Here is an 18,334-nt window from a genome sequence, read left to right on the forward strand (position 1 = left end):
GGCCCAGGAGGCCTCTCGTCTGAGGGCTCAGGTCATGCTGGGCACCTGCCACAGCTCGCGGCCCAGCTGGTCTTCCTGCAAACATGGAGCCTGGAGCTCTGGGATCAGGGCCGCCCTCTCCCCTGGTTCAATCTCTGGGCCTGTGCTTTTCGGCCTGGGATCGGCAGTTCTTTACCTGGTAAGGAGTTGCCTACGAGCTCCAGGTACTGATCCAGGGAGGTGAGGATTTTGTAGCCTGCACTGTTGATGATGGCCCGGGGTGGCACCTGCCGCTCATAGGCCTGAGGAAGGGACAAGAGAGATGGTCTCTGGGGGTTAGGGGTGTGGCCAAGCCCAAATGCCCTCTCCAACTGTGGCTCCAGGGCCCTACTCAGTGTGGCCTGCCAAGGTGAGGATGAGGAGGCAAAGGGAGAAGAGGAGGAGGGAGTGAGGGAGAGGGAAGACGAAGAGGAGTTCGACCATCGCAGTGACTGGTGACAGGCCTCCACCTCCTACGCTTCAGCTTCATCATCTATAAAGCCAGCCTAATAACAGCTGCTACCTCCCAGGGCTGCATGAGGACTGAAATCATCCACGTAAAACACTTAGCACAGTGTCTGGCACAGCGAGGACCAGTAAGCATCGTTGAGGCCACTGTTATCACCACCACGCCACTACGGCCTCTATCAGCAGCAGCTACCACCAGCTGAGTGCTCATTACACACCAGGCGCTGTGCTAAGGGCACTGCCTGCTTCACTTCACGGAATTCTCGCAATCCGAGAGGTGGGCACCTTATTAACCACAAGCTCACACAGTTCCTAAGTAGCAACATGGGACATGAACCTGGTCTGTCTGCCTCTAAAGCCCGGGGTCTTAGACCATTAGCCTGAACTGCCCACCAACTTCCCTAGGTTCTGAGCATCACTCGAGTGCCCTGTGGGGGAGAATTAGGTCTGGGCACTGCTTTCTCACACCAGTGGAAGGAAAAAGGAGTCCTGATGTAATGGCTCATACAGGAGGGCTGCCATGCTGCACGCTGCCACTAGGGGTCCCTGTTCAACACATTTCTTGAGCATGGCTCAGAACGTCTGGGGCAAAGATTTACAAAGTGTGGTCCCTGATCATCAGGAACATCAACATCACCCTAGAACTTGTTAGAAGTGCAAATTCTTGGCCCTAATCCAGACTTGAATCAAATTTGGGATAGGACCAGGAACCTGGTTTTTTGTTGGGTTTTTTTGGTGAGGAAGATTGGCCCTGAGCTAATATCTATTGCCAGTCTTCCTCTAATTTTCTATATGGGACACCACCAAAGCATGGCTTGACAAGTGGTGTGCAGGTCCGCACCTGGGATCCAAACTCATGAACTCCGGGGCCGCTGAAGCGGAGCACGTGGATTTAACCACTACGCCACTGGGCCAGCCCCGGGAACCTGTTTTCTATCGAGCCCTCCAGGGAATTCTGATGCAGGCTGTCATTTTGAGAACCACTGCCCAGGGGCATCAGGTTGCTCCTGACCCTGTTTATGTTACTCTAACGCCGATTTTCCTTGAAACAGTCGGAACTCCGGCCTGTCCCGTTGGCTGCTCTGGAAAAAGGTTTGGTAGAAGAAATTGGGTCTGTGGCTCAAGCAGGAGGGGCTTCCCCAAGGGCCCAAAGCAAAGAAAAGGAACAATCGCAGGACACTTACCAACACACTGCAGAGCAGGGAGCTGTAATGGGGTCGGGGGTGCAGGGGGAGGGGCAGAATCAGGAAGGAAAAAGATGGGACCACTACCCAGGGGTAAGCTGGCCAGACTCACGTGCTCAGCAGTCTGCCGTGGCTGAGGGGAGAACAAGAATGGAGGCGAGGGGCGGGGGGTGTGGGGCGATGGGGTAGGAACCCCAGCCAGGAAGGAGGCTGAGGAGGGAGGGGCTAGGGCCCTGGAAAGGAAGAGGTTGCAGGGCCTTGAGAACAACTGGAGCCTGGGGCTGCAGGGGGGCTGGGGGGGATGTAGGAGCTGGTGAGGAGCCGGTGGTGCACAGAGAGGTAGTGAAAGGTGACCGCAAGATCTGGGGGCCTGGCTTGATGAAATGCCATTTAGAGAGGGCACCCAGCAGAGCAAACAGGTGTGGGGAGGAGGGGGCTACTGACGTTCTTCTGTGGCCCTGGGGACAGCCAAGGGGGGATGCGGGGTGGCAGGCTGAGGATGGGGGCCTGCAGCCTTGGGTTTGGGAGTGGGGGGCATGCAGTGATAACTGGCATAGAGCAGGATGGCTGGCGGGGTGGGCGGAAGCACGGGCCTGGCTGGGCCCGGGAGGAGCCGGGCTGGGGCCTCACCGCTCTGTTCTCGTAGAGGACCAGCCCGTAGTTGTGGGGCACGAGGCCAAAGCGGTTCCTCCACTTCTTGTTGTCCTCCTGGTACTGGAAGAGGTTCCCCGAGAAGACGATGCGCTCATCCAGCGGCACCTGAGGGAGGGAGCGGGTGGGGAGTGAGGCCCGGCAGGAGCGGCAGTCCCCCCAGAAGGTAAGAGCCCGGCCAGCAGCGCCTGCGAGCTCGCCCCCTCTGAGCACACCCTCCATCCTGATCTGAGTCCTCACGCGGCCCTGCTGTGTCGCACCCATTTGGCAGATGAGGAAAGCGAGGCTCAGGGCAAGAAAGGCCCCCCCAGGGTCCAGGTGGAGCAGGGGTGATGCTGGCACTTGCATCCAGGCCAGGCAGCCCGATTCAGGGCCCAGCCAGCACCACGTCTCTCGCTCCATCGTGGCCCTAGGTGGGCACAGCTACCTGGGGATGAATTGGCAGCAGGCTGCTTCCACATCCACCCACCACCGCAGCGTGGGTGCCGCGCAGTCACTCCAGCAGGAGGGGACATGCCCACAGGCCGGGCGTGTGAAGGCCCCAACGCCTGGCAAGTCTCTCTCCAGCTCTGGGCCTCAGTTTCCCCTCGGGACAACAAAACCTTGACCAAGGGGGCTCCAGAGAGCCTCTTCGGCTCTGACCACTGGCAGATGGCCCCCCATGAATCTGGGGATAGGGGTGGAGGGGACCTCAGTCTGGAAGGCTCGATGTCTGACTGGCGTCCTGGCAGACTGGTGGGCAGTGTGGTCTGGCCTTGCTGCAAAGCCCCAGCTCTGACCCTACCCCTGACTCAGTCGGACAAAGACACCTCTTTGAACCTCAGTTTTCTCATCTGTAAAATGGGCACCGTGACAGCACAGACTTCATCGAGGCAGCTCGAGGATTCTGAGATGACACAGGCAAAGTTCCCGCAAGCAGTGGGCACCTGGCAGGCAGAGCACTCAGCTCCCAGGACGCGGGGACCGCCCTGGCCACGCTGAGGACGACTCAGCCTGTGTCAGTCTCCTAGCTCCACGGCCTGACCTATTCAGGGACGGGAGAGGGTGGCCATCCGGGAGAGAGACTTCCTGAGCAGACCAGCACCAGGAGGCTTCGAGAAAGGAGACACAGAGGCCAAAAGGGAGCAGGCTTACTCCTGGACGGTGGAGCTCGGAAGCCTAAGTGTCCCTGGGTTTCTAGGTAGCTCCTGGGCATTCTAGGATAAATTTGGTGCCTTTTACAAAAAGAAAGGTGTATGATAAGTAATAATGGGGGAAAGTGTTATTTTACTGGTGCCTAACCCTTCCTAGCTTCCTCGCTCCGCTCCTGGGTCTGCTCCCGGGTCAGGTGCCAGCCCAGGCCCTGTCTCTTCACACGCAGCCCCCTCTTCCCAGCAACCTCCCTGCCCCTCTTCAAGGGGAAATGCCAAAACACTCTTGGAAAATGAGGACCCATTGTACTCAAACAATAGGGCCCCTGCAGGCCGCTTCCTACCCAGGGATAAAAATATTTACAGGAAAAGAAAATGGTCCCCCATCGCCCCCCCACCCCCCTACAGAGGGCTTTGCCCAAGTCACAAAGCTATGCTAAGTGGTCTATATTTAGACTGGGCCTCCTCTCAACCCAGCTCTCTAGTCTTTTCTAGAAAGAAGGAGCAGACAAAGCTCTTCTGACACGCCCGTTAGCCCCTCACCCCCCAGGGGCTGGTTTATGTCCTCCTGCCCGCTCAGGGCAGGGGCCCAGGACTCAGGGTCAGCGGGGGGCTGCAGTCGAGGACCAAGCTCACCCCCCCCACCCCCCAAGTCCTCCCCCAGATCCTTGGGCAGCCCGGGAGCGGTGGGTAGATGCGGGTTTGGGTTTTCCTTCTAAGACGTTCACAGGGTGGAGTCGTGTGTCCACTGGAAAGCCTGCAGGAAACGAAAGGGACCCAACAGGCCAGGCGACATGTCTTGGGCTCTGCAAGGGTCCGCAACTCCACCACCCACACCAGGGGAGCGTAGACCAGCGGCTCCACCTCTCCCAGCCTCAGGGTCCACATCTGTGCCTGCAGAAAACAACCGCTGTTTTTATTATGACTATCGCTACTGCCACTGTATTATCATTAGCTCCATTATTGTGTCTAATAGAACAATTGGTATTATTACGGTGATGATGATTAATATTATTATTTCTATTGTTATGATATTACCATCATGACTTAGCACCCTGATGGCCAGCTTCCTAAGTGGCAAAATAGGACCAAAAGTCCCTGCTTTTCAAGGATTGTGGGTGATGTCATTTTACTCCTCTTTCTTACGTATTACTTCTGTTTTCCCGCAATGACTCTGCACCACCGCGAGTGTTAAAGGTGTTTTCGCGTGGGGTAAACATCTGGCGCTGTCAGCAGCCCCCGCTTCTGCCTTGGGTTACTGGGACCTGGGCAGCCTGTGACATTTCTCTCCAGCTGGGGAGCAGTTAGTTCCAGCTCTGCCCACTCGAAGTGGCTCACCTGGGCTGGGCCCGAGGCCACCCTCCCTAACACACAGATGTGCACCTGGCAGACACCCAGGCCAGCCACAACCCCGGGCACCTCTGCCCTCCTGTTGTCATGGGGTCAGGAGGACACCATGACACCAGGGGAATAAACAGCCTCTTCTGGGTCCAAAAGCAAAGGGGTGTGTGATGCTCTGAGAGGCTCTGACACACAGCCCTGGCCGTCCCCCTCCAGGTCCTCAGCTGAAGATGCCCTTCTTCCAGGAAGCCCTTGTGAGCCACCCAGACAAGGTCAGGCCCCCACTGTCTGAGCTCACTGTCATCTCCCTCACAGCACCCACTTTATTGTGTAAGCGGCTGTTTACTGTCTGTCTCCTCGAGTGTCCGCAGGGCCAGCAAGGGCAGCGTGGCCCCAGGACCTGCCCTGACACTGTCAGTGTGTGTCCACGCCTGTGGGCCAGCCCACCTTCTCTCAGGGTCATCCCCAAGTCTCCTCAGCAGCTCCCACACCCCCTCCAGCTGTTCCTCCTGCTGAGAGAACATCAAAGGGTCACAAGACCTCAAAGCCGGGTCAAGCGATGCCTGCCCCTGCCCCTTTAGTCTCACGGTAAAGGGGCCCATTTTCAGCCACCTGGTTTTGGGGGAGGGTGGGGAGAGGAGGGAAACAAGCCCACCCCTCCCTCCTGGGGCCTTCACAGGCTGTCTCCCTGTCCTCTCACTGTGCCCAGCCGGTCCCCTTCCTGAGAGGCCTTCCCAACCATCAGAACCCCATCTGACCTCCAGAGCCCCATGAAATCCCCACCCCTTCCACGAAGCTGCTCTGACTCCTGCGGCCCACGATGACCCCTCTCTGAATGCCATTTCACAGAGAAACTGAGGCTCAGCAAGGCGAAGTCACACATCAGGAGCTGCCCAGAAAGTCAGGACTCACGCCCACCTTAGTAATCTCACCTGCTGCCCGTTACCACACCCCCTGTATTCTCTCACCAAATCCTCCCCACAGAGCCGTGAGTACCCGTTTGTCAGACAAGGAGACTGAGGCTTGAAGGTTGAATCAACTGCCCAAGCCACTAGCTACTAAGAGGAATTGGACTCAGGTCACCCTGAGTTCTTTCCCACCAGACCACGGGGTTCCAGCCTCGGTCCCTCCCCTACAGCACTGCCCCCAGCACCTCGAAGCCTGGGCACAGGCTGACCTAGGCAGCCCAGAGGAAGCCAACAGGATAGGGCAGGGAGGTGTGACAAGGTGAGCGAGGTAACTTTGCAGCCCACCAACCACAGACCTCAGCCACTAATGACCTGAACGCCAGATGCCCCGGGGTCGCCTGGCTGGCCTCATTTGGGCCCCACTCCCAGAGCGATTGGCTCAGCCAGTCAGATTCCCCAGAGGGAAGCTGGTGGGCACTCTGCCCAGGGGCCACCAGCCAGGAGTAGGTAGCCTCCAGGCCGCTGCTTGGCCACTCTAGGGCCAGGCCACCTGCTGAGGGGGTGGGGCTGGCACCCTCCCTCAACATCACCTCTCCCTCTGCCACCCGCCTGGCCATCCAGGGAGCAGAGGGTGATGGTCATGGAAAGAGAATGACCCAGGCCTGGAATGTGCGGTGCCCTCAAAAGAGACTTCCCAAGGCTGAAAAGGAGGCCCCTGCACCACCCCCAGAGCAACACGCGCTGGCCTCTCACTGCAAATGGCCAGACCCAGGACCGGCAGCTTCCAGCTGGGCACTTAGAGCCCTATCTGTGTTCCTGACATTCCCTCACCTCCTCTGCGCCATTCCCGCCCAGCCTCACCCGGGGACCCATCACAGATCCCCTTCCCAGGAGGCTCTGCTGGCCTTCTCTGGCCCATACTGACCCCACACAGCTTCCAGTCCCTCGCTCGACAAATCCTTACCGGGCAAACATCATCCTACTACTAATAGTGGGATAATGACAGGGCCGGGGATGCCGACAGTGTCTGCCAGCACCCACCGAGAACCGTCCCTGTTCCAGGCTCCGGTCGACTCGACTCTAATCCTCACAGCCAGCCAGTGCAGGAGGCGTTCTCAACCCATTTTACAGATGAGTAAACTGAGGTCCCAGAGGTGCGCTAATTTGCTCACAGGCACATGGCCTGGAAGAGGAGGAGCTGGGCTTGAACCCAGGCCTGTCCAGACGACTCTGGAGCCCAGCTCTGACAAAGCAGGGGTCAGCTGGGAGGAGTCACCCTCGGCGATCCAGGGGCCTGGACAACACCATCGAGTTATCTTCTGATTCAGAAGCTGGGTGGGGCCCTTACAGACCATCACGGCAACAATGGGAAACTGAGGCCCAAGTAAGCAGTCACGGGGGCGAGCAGGTGTCAGAGCCTGCCCTGCACCCTCTGGGCACCCCTCACCTTGCGCCACAGCAGCTGGGTCTGCGGTGCCCCCGTGCCCTCGATCTCGTGGCGCATGCTGTTGAAGAGGGCGACGCCATACTGGTCCTCGTAGAAACGAAGGAACTCTGCCAGGATCTTCCCAGTCTTTTCTGAAAGGGAAGGACAAACAGGACCGTGAGGTCATCATGGTTACCTAGGCACAGCGACCCTGCCCCGGGGAGGGGTGGCCACAACGCCCCACACTCCTGGTTGTAAAGTTGTTTGCACAAGCTCCGCATTTTCATCCACACCGCGTCTCTGGCCAGCACTGGGCATTTTCTGCACACATTGGGTGACCCTCCAGCCGGGAAGCGGGGCGATTACCGGAGCCAGCGAATCCCCGATGAGAAAACACAAGAAACTAACAGACGAGCAAAAGAGGCTCAGCCTCCCGGTCAGCAAACACACGCAACCGGCACCGACAGCCCGGTCAGACCGGGCGGGACGTGGGGCCCAGACGCCTTCACCAGGCCGCGTGCTGGCAATCGGGACGGCCTTGTTGGAGGGTCACTGGAGCTGTGGGTACCGTTTTAAGGGGGCATGCAGTGCCCTCTGATGCCTCCCCATAGAACTCGAGGGAGAACAGCAGGCAAATGCACACCAAAGCCATCACCGGAACGGAGCCAGATGCGTGCGTGTGGAGAATGACCCAGCACAGCACGGCCCCCGGCACAGGAAGAAGACGGAGGGCATCCACAGGCACACGTCCCAACCGAGGGACGGTGTCCACACCCCCCACATACAGAATCACACGCTGCCGATCATCTCATTCAAAGGGACTCCTGTTGTGCGGATAACCGATCTCTGCCCAGAGACAGAGGACCAGGTCCCGGAGGCAGCCCTCAGACCGCGAGGGGTGGGAGCTCCGGGCGCGGGAGTGAGGGGCCCGGAGGGAAGTTCATTTTCTGCTTTATTCACTTTCATAGTGTTTGAATTATTTTACAAGCATGATTCCTTCCACAATAAAAAATAAACACACTAAAATTAACTCATCTACCAAGTTAACAACCTTTTTACTCTCACTGGCCGTTGGCTTCTCTTATGGGCTGAAGCTGTTTCTGAACAGAGACGGTGAGCGCTGTGGCCTCCGGAGCGGGCCCAGCACCCATCAGACGCCCAGCATTTGCACTGCCTGGTTGTCCCCATATAAGGATGAAGCAAACAAGGACCAGAGAGGGTTGTGACTCATGATGATGAGGCCTTCTCCTTGGGACAGACTTCTCGGTCCTGAGTAGCTGGGGTTTGTTCCGGCCCACTGTGCAGCTCCCCTCTCTGGGCCTCAGTTTCCCCCTGTACACTGAGAGGACTGGACTCAGTGATGGACAGGCCCTGCCACCTCTGACAGCCTTGGATTCCAGATTTCGAAGAGCTGGTCCTTTCTCAAAAGAGAACAGCCTGACATGACGCCATCCCTCCCAGGGCTGGTCTCTGGATACGACGGGCACCCAGCTAGGATACTTCATTTAATCCTCTCAATAGCTCTGGGAGGTAGGGCTCGTGTTATCCCCATTTTAAGAGATGGAAACTGAGATCCAGAGAGGTTAAGTCACTGACACAAGGTCACACAGCTAGTGGAGCTGGGATGAGACCTGGGAGCCAGGCAAGAGGTGGTGGCCGGGGAGGAAGGATGAAAGGGTGTGCCACATCCCACACCCCTCCCTCAGGGTCTCAGGCGGGCCCCCCTCCCTCCACTTCTTGCAGAGGCTGCTCAGCCCAGGGACCCCTCCACGGGCCTGGCCCTGCCTGTGCTCCCCTTTCCCAGAATGAGGTCATGTCTGTCCAGATTCTGTTTTGGGGGAAGGAAGGGGAGAACAAATGAGGAATTTGCTTTGAATGCCTATTTCCTAAAAACCGTAAACAACCAGAACTCTCTCAAAGACCATGGGAATTGTTTTGAAAAATGATGAGGCAGTGTGGGGGCAGGGGGAATGGGGTAATGAATTGGGGCCAAATGGGCAAAATAGGATCAATATTTGTTTATCAAATAGACAACAATAATATTGATAAACCACGTAATCGTCATCATTAGAGCTGCCATTTATTGAGTGTTAACCTGAGCCAGTGGGTGGGCAAGTTTTAGAGGCATGATCCCCAAGAATCGTCACGAAAACCCTTGGGAGTCAGCGCTACTGTTTTCCCATTTTAGGGATGAGGAAGCTTGCGGACCCAGGACTGGAGAGCCAGGTTCTCAGCCGCCAGCCCCTGCAGCCCCAGCCCACGGTTTTGTCCTGACTCTGCCCCAAGGAGCCCGACACCCAAGAGGCCCTCTCCCAGCGTGCAGGGTGCATGGCTTGGGCCCTGGGGCCCTTCGGCCATGGCTCTAGGACGCCTGACCCGGCCCTGGTGCACCCCGCCTCAGAGCATTAGTTCCAGAAGGGCCGAAATCTGCCCTGACCCTTGAGGAGCCAGGCCCAGGAGAAAGCTGCTGCCCTGTGTCAGGACTCGAACTCGGGTCTGACTCACAGGATGCTCTCAGCTGCTGGGTCAGCAAAGCCCAGACATCGAGTCCAGGCAGGGAGGGGCCACATTTAGAAGGCCCCCGGGGCTGGAGTAGGAGGGAGGACAAGAAGGGCACAGCACAGCCAAGAGGCCCAGGCATCAATCCACCGAGGGGCGTCCAGAGGGGCGTCCAAGTCCACGTAGGGTGGGGCTGTGGGAGGGAGAGGAAGCCAGCGGAGGCTGAGGAAGTGAAAAGGGAGAACGAGGTGACCCAGACAGAGCCAGAAGGCACAGAGGAGGCTGACAGGCGGAAGTGCCCGGGCTGAGGGGGTGGGGCTAGGTAGGAGGCCAGGAAATTCATTCAGGACCCCTCACCTAGGGATGCAGGACCCCTCACCTGGGGATGCAGACAAGGTATCCAAGTGAGACGGGGGACCAGGAGCAGAGGCGTGAGGACAGGGGTAAGGCACCAGGCAGAGGGTGGAGAGGAGAGGGTGCGAGCAGAAACTCGAGGGGTGCCTCACTCAACGGAGAAGGAAAAGAGGAGGCAGCCCGCACCCCAAACAGACGGCAGTGGCCCTGGGCCCAATTTCACCTGCAATGACAGGCATGCCTTGCTACCCACACTCGAGAACCGTATTGATCTGATCTGTTTTCAGATAAATCCTTCGCCACCTGAAATTCCAGAACCAAACAGATTAGGAGAGTGTGGGGTCTCCCACGACCCAAACTTCTCTCCCAACTCAGGAGCTAAACGGACTGGGAGAGAGAGGATGCTGGCATCTAAGGATTGACTGCCAACCCCGGGAGGGTGAGCCGGCACCCTTTTGCTCTACGCTGGATCTCTCTTGCTCAGCCCTGTGGCCTGGCACAGGCAGGTGCTGGGCAAGAGGGGTCATCCACCCTCTAAACAGCTCTTGAGGGCCCACTGTATGCCAGGCCCCCCAGGGGTGGGGAAGCTGCCGGGCAAGGGGTGCGGACCCCGGCACGCCTGGGGGGGTTCAGGACTAAGAGGAGGGTCCCCCCGGGCAGCACAGGGAACCGGGCGCGCTCGGCCTCAGTTTGGAAAGGGAAGACTGTGGGGAGGCAGGGCCAAGGCTGGCTTCTTGGCAGAGGCAGCCCCGAGCGCATTCTTGAGAGATAGCCTAAGACAGCTTGGGAGGAAATGCCATGTGCTTGGTACAAAGGATGTGCCGCAGGAAGGCAGAGGATGAAGACTCAGGATGCTGTGGGGGGCCTGGGCAGGTGGGGGAGGGGGTCCAGCCTGGACAAAGGAGCCAAGGGGAGAAGCCCTCAACAGGGGCCGCCAGTGGCCTTTCAGGCCAGTTGCTGCTGGAGGACCCAGGCGGGCCCTGCAGCCCTGACAAGGCCGGGCCTCCATCCTCCTGCTGTGCTCTGGGGCCCATGAGCGCTGTTCAGCACCCCTTCTCCCTCCCTGCCACCCTGCAGTAGCTGTCTCCCTCGGGTGCCACAGGGGTTTTATGACTCAAATCCCACCACAGAGCCCTGCCTGGGTGTCTGCAGGTGGTCCCTCCTCCACACCTGCCCACCCCAGCTCTTCCCGCTTCCTCCCACGGTCTCTGGAGACACCACATGCCATGGATTTGGGGGCCTCAGAGACCAAGGCTCATCATCCCAAAAGGGACTGTGAGCCAGAGAGGATGACGGGCTCACCTGAGGTTGCACAGCCAGACCGAGGCAGTCGGGGTTCGAGCCGCAGCCTGCTGACCCCCGCCTGCTCCTGGCTCTGACCAGTGTCCACAGGGCCCGACAGGGCACCCTCCTCCAAGAGGGCAGAGAGGAAGCAGAGGCCCTGGCTGGTTGTAGCGATCCAGCTGCTGCTGGGAGCTACCGAGATGCTGGGGCAGAGCAGCCTGAGGGTGTGGGCTGGCCCTGCCAACCTTCCACATTTTCTCACCCATCTCAGCCCCAGGTGCTATTGAATGAGAAGCTATGGGGGGACAGATGGGGCCTGCCCTCCAGCCCCAGCCTCCCAACCTCCTGGTCAGGAGTCCAGGGTGAGGGCTGGAGTCCCGGTTCTGCCAGACCCCAGCCCAGGAAGACGCCCAGCTCTCTCAGAGCCTCAAGTTTCTCATCTGTAAAATGGGCGTAACAGAATCCATTCACAGTGCTCTGCAGGGCCAGGACAGCATTTGAAGGGCTCGGCTCAGGAGCTCTGTGAACGTTACTATTAACCATCACAGTGCTCAGCTTATAAGAACAATGGTAAGGGACTGTTTGAAAATTTTTTAGCAGGTATAACTTTTGCAGTGTGAAAAAAATCCAATCAAGACTTTTTTTAAACAAGAAATAGGACATACATACCGCAACTAGAAGGACCTGCAACTAAGATATACAACTACGTACGGGGTGGGGGCAGGGGGAGTTGGGGAGATAAAGCAGAAAAAAAAAAAGAAACATGTCAAGAATCACAAAATAATAATAATGATAATGATGGGTAGGTCTCCAGAGAACCCACTAGAAGAAGGAGCGGCACAGGCACGGGTGAGGGCTGTGGGCATGGAACACCCTGGAACCCAGGTGCCCACCTGACCTTGATGGACGCCCCTGGCACAATCCTCAGCCTCTGCTGGTGCCCAGAGCCAAGCACTGCCCCACTCTGTGTCCCCCTGCCAGCACAGTCCCCACAACTAGGAGGAAAGGGCCCAAGGCACACACCCAGGTTCTTTAAATGGCCCCCGATATAAACACAGGTATGGAAAAGCTGCACCGTCCAGGTGTACAAACCAAGCCTCCAAAAGACAAACGGCTCACAAAAGGTCATTTCACTCATCAGGCAACACAAACCTCCTGAGCACCTAGGTGGGGGCGCCACGGGAAGGGCCTGTCCATGGGCGTCCTAATTCCCTTATTAGGCCAAGAGGGCAGCCCGTGAATTCTGGGAGTGGGGCTGAGGGTCCTGATCTGCGCCCAGCTACCGCTGTGCTCTGGGACTTCAGGGAGCCACTGCCCATCCCCGGGCCGCCATCTCCACGTCACGTCTGCAGTATGAGGATAGCGGGCTCCATCCGGCTTTGAAGAGGCCACTTCCCAGGACGGGGGTGGGGGAAGAGGACGAAATACACACAGACACACGCGAACACACACGCTTTCCTGGGGCTTGTTTCAGAGCCAAGCCTCTCAGCGAGCTGGCGGAGTAAGGGATCTTGCATCTCAGATCTCTGGATCTAAGGATGGCTGTGCCCCCCAGATCACTGGATCTCAGTCTCCGAAGTCTGCTTCCTTGGGGACCATGGAGAGTGACCCAGAGGGGCCCCCTCACCAGCCGGTCCTCCTAACTCTGCCCCCAGAGCTCCCAGGTGCTCCTCTCCACTGAGAACTTACTCGTGTTCAACAGCTCATTTGAGGCTGACAGATACCGTTATCCCACTCCGCAGGTGAGGAAACTGAGGCGCAGGGAGACTGGGTGACTTACTCAGAGACACACAGCCTGGATGGGGAAACAGGTGGGTTTCAAACCTTGTCTCACCCCAAAGCTTGCACAATAGGCCGCATCCCGGAAAGCTTCTCCATCCCAGTGGTCCCTCCCGCCGCCCCACAGTACCATTTCCACAGCCCTGCCTTCTACTTTGCTGGGTCTTTGCCTAGTCCCCAGAGGCGGTCAAAGCAGGCTTTATTATCCCCACTTTACAGATGAGGAAACTGAGGTTCAGAGAGGCAAAGTAACTTTCCCAAGGTCACACAGTTGGCGACTGTCAGAGCCAGGACTGAAGTCTGGGGTCTCCAGCCCCAAGCTGGTCAGACCTGGCAGGCAACCTTCGCACCTGCTGGATCCTTACTTGTCCATCCTCCCTGGGCCTCAATTTTCCTACCTGTGAAATGGGTGTGTGGGTCTTCTGTCAGCTCAGCTGATCCAAAATCTCAACGACAATCTAATCGGTGCTGCCCTGGCCCCAGGAGCTGACCGGATGCTGGCTCAGCACCTCCTCTCAGCTGCTGGTGAGTCAGCGCTGAGTGGGGGCAGATCAGAGTCCCCTTGGGCCAGACAGAAGGACTGGGGTGGAGGGGACGGGACTCAGCACCACCCGTACCTGCAAACAGAGCACCATCTCCACGAGGCACATGGGCTCTGGGTCCAAGTCCCAGCTCTGCCACCTACTAGCTGTGTGGCCTCAGCCAAGGCCCTTCCCTCTCTGAGCCTGTTTCCCTCTGTGAAAAATGGGGCAACAGTACCTGCCTGATCGGATTATAAGATCAATCAGCTAACAAGCACTTTGCCCGGCAAGGAGGAGGCATGTCGCGCACGGGGCTCCTATAAAGTGCCTCTTGTCCAAGGTTCTTCTAACCAGGGAGAGGCCCTTGAAACGGGCTGAGCAACTGCCGGCCCGGTCCAGCCCATCCCCAGCACCGGCACCAACAGCAGCCAGGGCAGCCGGAAGAAGGTTAATCTCTGATTTTCCAAACTGACAACGTTAAGGATCACGCGACTTCCCGCAGACATCGGGGGCGGGGCCAGAGGGGCAGGAAGTTCCCTGGAGACTCTGGGGGGCTGGGTACTGGGCCCACTGTGCATATAGGGAAACTGAGGCTCAGAGAGGAGAAGGGCTTGCTGAGCTGAGGAGGGGAGGAGGGAGTGCAGGGGTCCTTGGAGAAAGGACCTAGGAAAGGTATGCCCCACCCCGGAGAGCCTGGAACACCAAGCGAAGGAGTTCCTTTGCCTTCTCCCAACCCAGCATGCACCACACCTGTGCTAAGCCTTTTACCTGATCATCCCCCAAATCCACAACTCAGCCCTGGAGCAGGTCGCGTCCATATGGGAGGAACAGGTCAGACAAGGAGCCGAGAGAAGGGAGACTCCTCCCGAGTCCTAGGCTGGGTGGGGTGTGGCAGAGGCAGGATCCAAGCCCAGGTCCGGACGCCCCTCCATGCTGCCGGTGCATCTCCAGCCGAGATTGCGTCCCAGCCTCGGGCCAACCATGGGGGCTTCGCGCTGGTCCCAGCCCTGGTTTGGCCCGGCTGTGGGCACTGTGCCAGACCAGCTCCTGGCTCATCCGGTCGCTCCAGTGGGCTCCAGTGACACGCCTCACCCACGAGGCCCTGCTTGGTTTCAGGGCTGAGACGTGCCCACTGAAACCAGGCAGGCGGCACCCTGCAGGGCGGGGCAGGCCCAGAACCTGCCTGCCTGGTTCCCAGAGCACGGGCGGGTGGCGGGGAGGGTTGTGTGCCAGGGAAACCAACCCCATCCACCCAGAGCCTAAGGAGCAGCAGAGGCCGAGTCGGGGCAAGGACTGTTTTGTGTGTCATAGAGCTGATCAAAGTACCAGCATCTCCATCATCTGCCTGGGAGAGCAGGGAAAGCTTGAAGTCCAGAGAGGTGGCAACAGTCTCCTAGGGTCACACAGCATGTCCCAACCAAGTTGGGTTGGCAGGGCAGGCCAGGCCCCAGTGCCTCACCCCTAATATCACTCCTAACACCTAATAGCAACAGCCATGGGTTCGGCCTCTCCTCTGCACCCAGTAATGGTGCTACACATTTACACACATTATGTCATGTGCTATCCGCACTTTACAGAGGACACTGAGACTCAGAGAGGTTAAGCGACTTCTCTGAGGACACTCAGCTTGTCAGTGACATGGACCCAGTACAGTCTGAGTTAAACAAGGAAACAAAGTTTGGGCAAATCCATCTTACCCCCACCTTCCAGGCTGCCAGCCTCTGGGGGCAGGGGCTCCACCCAGCCTGGCCTTGTGGATGGCTGCCATCAGAAAGGCTGACACGGCTCCCATTCAGGACCTGTAATCAGGGGGCAAGCTGGGAGGAGGGGGGTAATGACAGGCTCCAGTGGCCACCAGGTGAGGGGGACTGGCAGCTGGCCCAGGAGAAGAGTCTGAACAGCAGCTGGAAGCCAGGAGGGGCAGGACAGTGGACTGTCTCCCCCCAAGGCCAGTCCTTGTCCAGAAGGGGGACAGCACCCAAAGAGTGCAAGGGACTGACCCAGTGTCACCCCACCAGTACTTCTGAAGTAGGGGTGCACTCAGAGCCCCTGGAGGGCAGTGGCAGGTCCCTGGGACCCCACTTCTGGGCCAGAGAGGATTCCCACCCAGGCCATGCCCTGCTCCCCAGCGCAAGGCCATCAGGGTGAGGTGGGCTCCCTAGCTGACTAGCGGCCAGTCAAGAGCCAATACAGCTCAACACCACTAGTCACCACCCCCGGCCGGGCCCCTCCCGTCTCATGCCTGCCACAGCCTCCAACTTTCCACTCCTGGCTCCCTCTGACCCTTCCCACACACAGTAGCCACAGGGATCTTTTTGTGACAATTCTCACCCCGAACCTCCCCTGCTCAAAAACCTTCCAGGGCTCCCACTGCCATTAGGACAAAGATGGAGCTCCTCAGTGTGTCCCCGGGCCCCACCACGCTCTTCCTTGCCATGGGGGTCTGGCACAGGCTGCCCTTGGGTCAGGCGCACTCCCCCTGCTCTGCTGAGCTCATGCCTCAGCTCTCCACCGCACCATCGCTTCCCCTAGGAAGTCCCAGGCTGGTGGGCGCCCTCTACACGCTCCCACAGCTCGCCACTGATCTCACACTGGGGAAAGGCCTGCTCCCTGTCGGAGTGCCGCAGGCAGTAGCCACTGCATGTGGGACGGGGCCGGGCACGCAGGAAGAATGGGAAGGACGAAGGGCGCTCAGAGCTAGAGGCCAGAGGCAGCAATCTTCAGCCGGGGCCATCCCGGTGGAGCGCCACCACCCCCATTGAGCAATCAAGCTCCCCACACACCCCACAGCCTCCTCACCACAGAAAGGGGGGCTAACGCCCAACCCGAGGGCTGCGGCTGGCGATGAGAACAGGCGCACCAGGCCATCCTCTCTCCTCGGAAAGGTGGCTGGCTACACTCCCTGCCAGCCTCAGGTGCCCTGAAGGGACCCTCTGCTGGTCATCCCTTCCCTGGGGCCGGTTATTAAACAAGGAAAAACCTGTCCCCGTAAATACAGCAGCCCACAGCACACCAAGGCCCAAGAATGACAGCCACCCAACCACATGCCAGCTCTGTGTGAGGGACTTTATGTGGGAGACCGAAACGGCCCGGGAGGGAGGTTCAGTCACTACCTCAGTAGACAGAGGAGGAAATGAAAGCATGGGCGCGGTTCAAGAGCCTACCCTGCGTCACACAGCTGGAAGGCACGACGCCGGCTGGGGACACCAGGCGCTCACCACATGGGCCAGCACTCTGCAGGGCATGAGGCACAGGAGGTGGGGACGGGCATCACCCCCACGGAGGAAACAGGCTGTGAGGCCCACTGACTTGTTCAAGGTCAGCCTGCTGTCAAGAGGAGGAGCCTGAATCCAAGCTGGGGCTGAACGCAGACTCCCGGGGCTGGGGACACCGACGGGAGAGTCACGTGGAGCACTTGGTAAAGGCTGTCGCTGGCCTCTGATGGCCCCAGGAGACCGTGGGCTCAGCCATCACTGCATTCTCAGCACCCACCACGGGGCCCAGCACACCGCAGCCCACAAACACATTAGGCTGAATCGGATCCAGGATCCACCAGGATCTCAACCCTTCCTCCCATCCCCCCTCCTCAGCCATTTCCCACCTTCCAAGCTTTCCCAGATGCTGTGCCCTCTGGCTGGAACTCCCTGCCCCCTCTTTTCCACAGTTCAATCTTAGCAGACCTCAGGCCCTACTCAAACACCATCTCTTCCACCACAGTGTTTTCCAGTTGCATGTAACTGTAACAATAACTGGGCATGAGCTAACATGTCACACGTGGCCCAGCGCCAGGAACAGAAGCAGCTCCCATACACGCTAACAACTACCGTCAACGTTATTTCATTGAACCCTCACCAGAATTTACTGTTAAACCCATTTTATGAATGAGGCATCTGAGGCTCAGAGAGGTCAAGAGACTTGCCCAACATCACACAGGCAAAACTGGGACGTGAACCCAAGCTGGCCTCTGTTCACTGCTCTCTCCTAGCACCTAGAACTTGCCAGAACAGAGAAACGAGCTCAGAAGTATTTGTTGACTCTGCCGGAACATTCCCCACTCAACAGGCAGCTGCACGGGTTAGAAGTGGCAACTGTTCCCTTCTGTATCCCAGGGCACCCCATGCAGTGCTGGCTCTGAAGAGGAGTGGGTCTCTCACAGAGGAAGGTGTGTTTCAGGGCCAACGTCAAGGCAAGAAGCAAACCCTGAGCTCAGGACGGCCTCCCTGGGCCTCAGTTTCCCCATCTGTAGAATGGGCATAATGTGATAGTGCCCACATCTCACTTGGTGACTAGGGGTCCTCAGGAGATGCTGGTTTTCGTCGTTATCCATCAAAGGGCGGGGGGAGCCTTATAAAGGTAACGTGGCTGTCATCTTGACCTTCAGCAATGGTAGAACCCCTGACCTGGGATGTCCCCTCATTTATGGGCCAGTGACATGTGCTGCTAACAGGCCACTGCACCTGGGAAGGGCCCTCGGAGACCAAGTCCAAGCTTTCCATGGGACAGATGAGGAAACTGAGGCTGTGGGAATGAGGAGGAAGCATCTCGAGGTCCCACAGCCGCGTCGGTGGCCCAGCTCCTCGGAGAGTAGCATGGAGAGAGAAGTCAGTCGGACTTCAGTACCCGGAGGGGAAAACTGTCTCTGCTCTTGGGGTCTGTGGCCTGGAACGCTCTCCCACAGCCCATCCCCCCAACCTGGGCACCTCCTCCTCCCTCACAGGCTCCAACGTCTCCTCCTCCCCAGGCTCCAATGTCACCTCCTTGGGATCCCCCC

The 18,334-nt window shown here is 58.4% G+C and overlaps 1 protein-coding gene across 3 annotated transcripts in view; it reads right to left on the bottom strand.

The window, feature by feature from the left end:
• NIBAN2 (niban apoptosis regulator 2) overlaps positions 1 to 18,334 on the bottom strand; it is a 52,882-nt gene that overhangs the window by 13,252 nt on the left and 21,296 nt on the right. For 2 of the 3 annotated variants that reach the window (XM_070596577.1, XM_070596579.1), the window contains exons 2-4: positions 7,148 to 7,278; positions 2,301 to 2,429; positions 176 to 281 (exon numbers count right to left, since the gene is read on the bottom strand). In XM_070596577.1, coding sequence (XP_070452678.1) covers positions 176 to 281; positions 2,301 to 2,429; positions 7,148 to 7,278 — 366 coding nt within the window. Of the gene's footprint in view, positions 1 to 175; positions 282 to 2,300; positions 2,430 to 7,147; positions 7,279 to 14,331; positions 16,169 to 18,334 lie in introns of those variants that run through there. The other variant, XM_070596578.1, reaches the window with a different exon arrangement.

Source organism: Equus przewalskii, chromosome 26 (genome assembly GCF_037783145.1).
Source record: "Equus przewalskii isolate Varuska chromosome 26, EquPr2, whole genome shotgun sequence".
Taxonomy (NCBI): domain Eukaryota; kingdom Metazoa; phylum Chordata; class Mammalia; order Perissodactyla; family Equidae; genus Equus; species Equus przewalskii.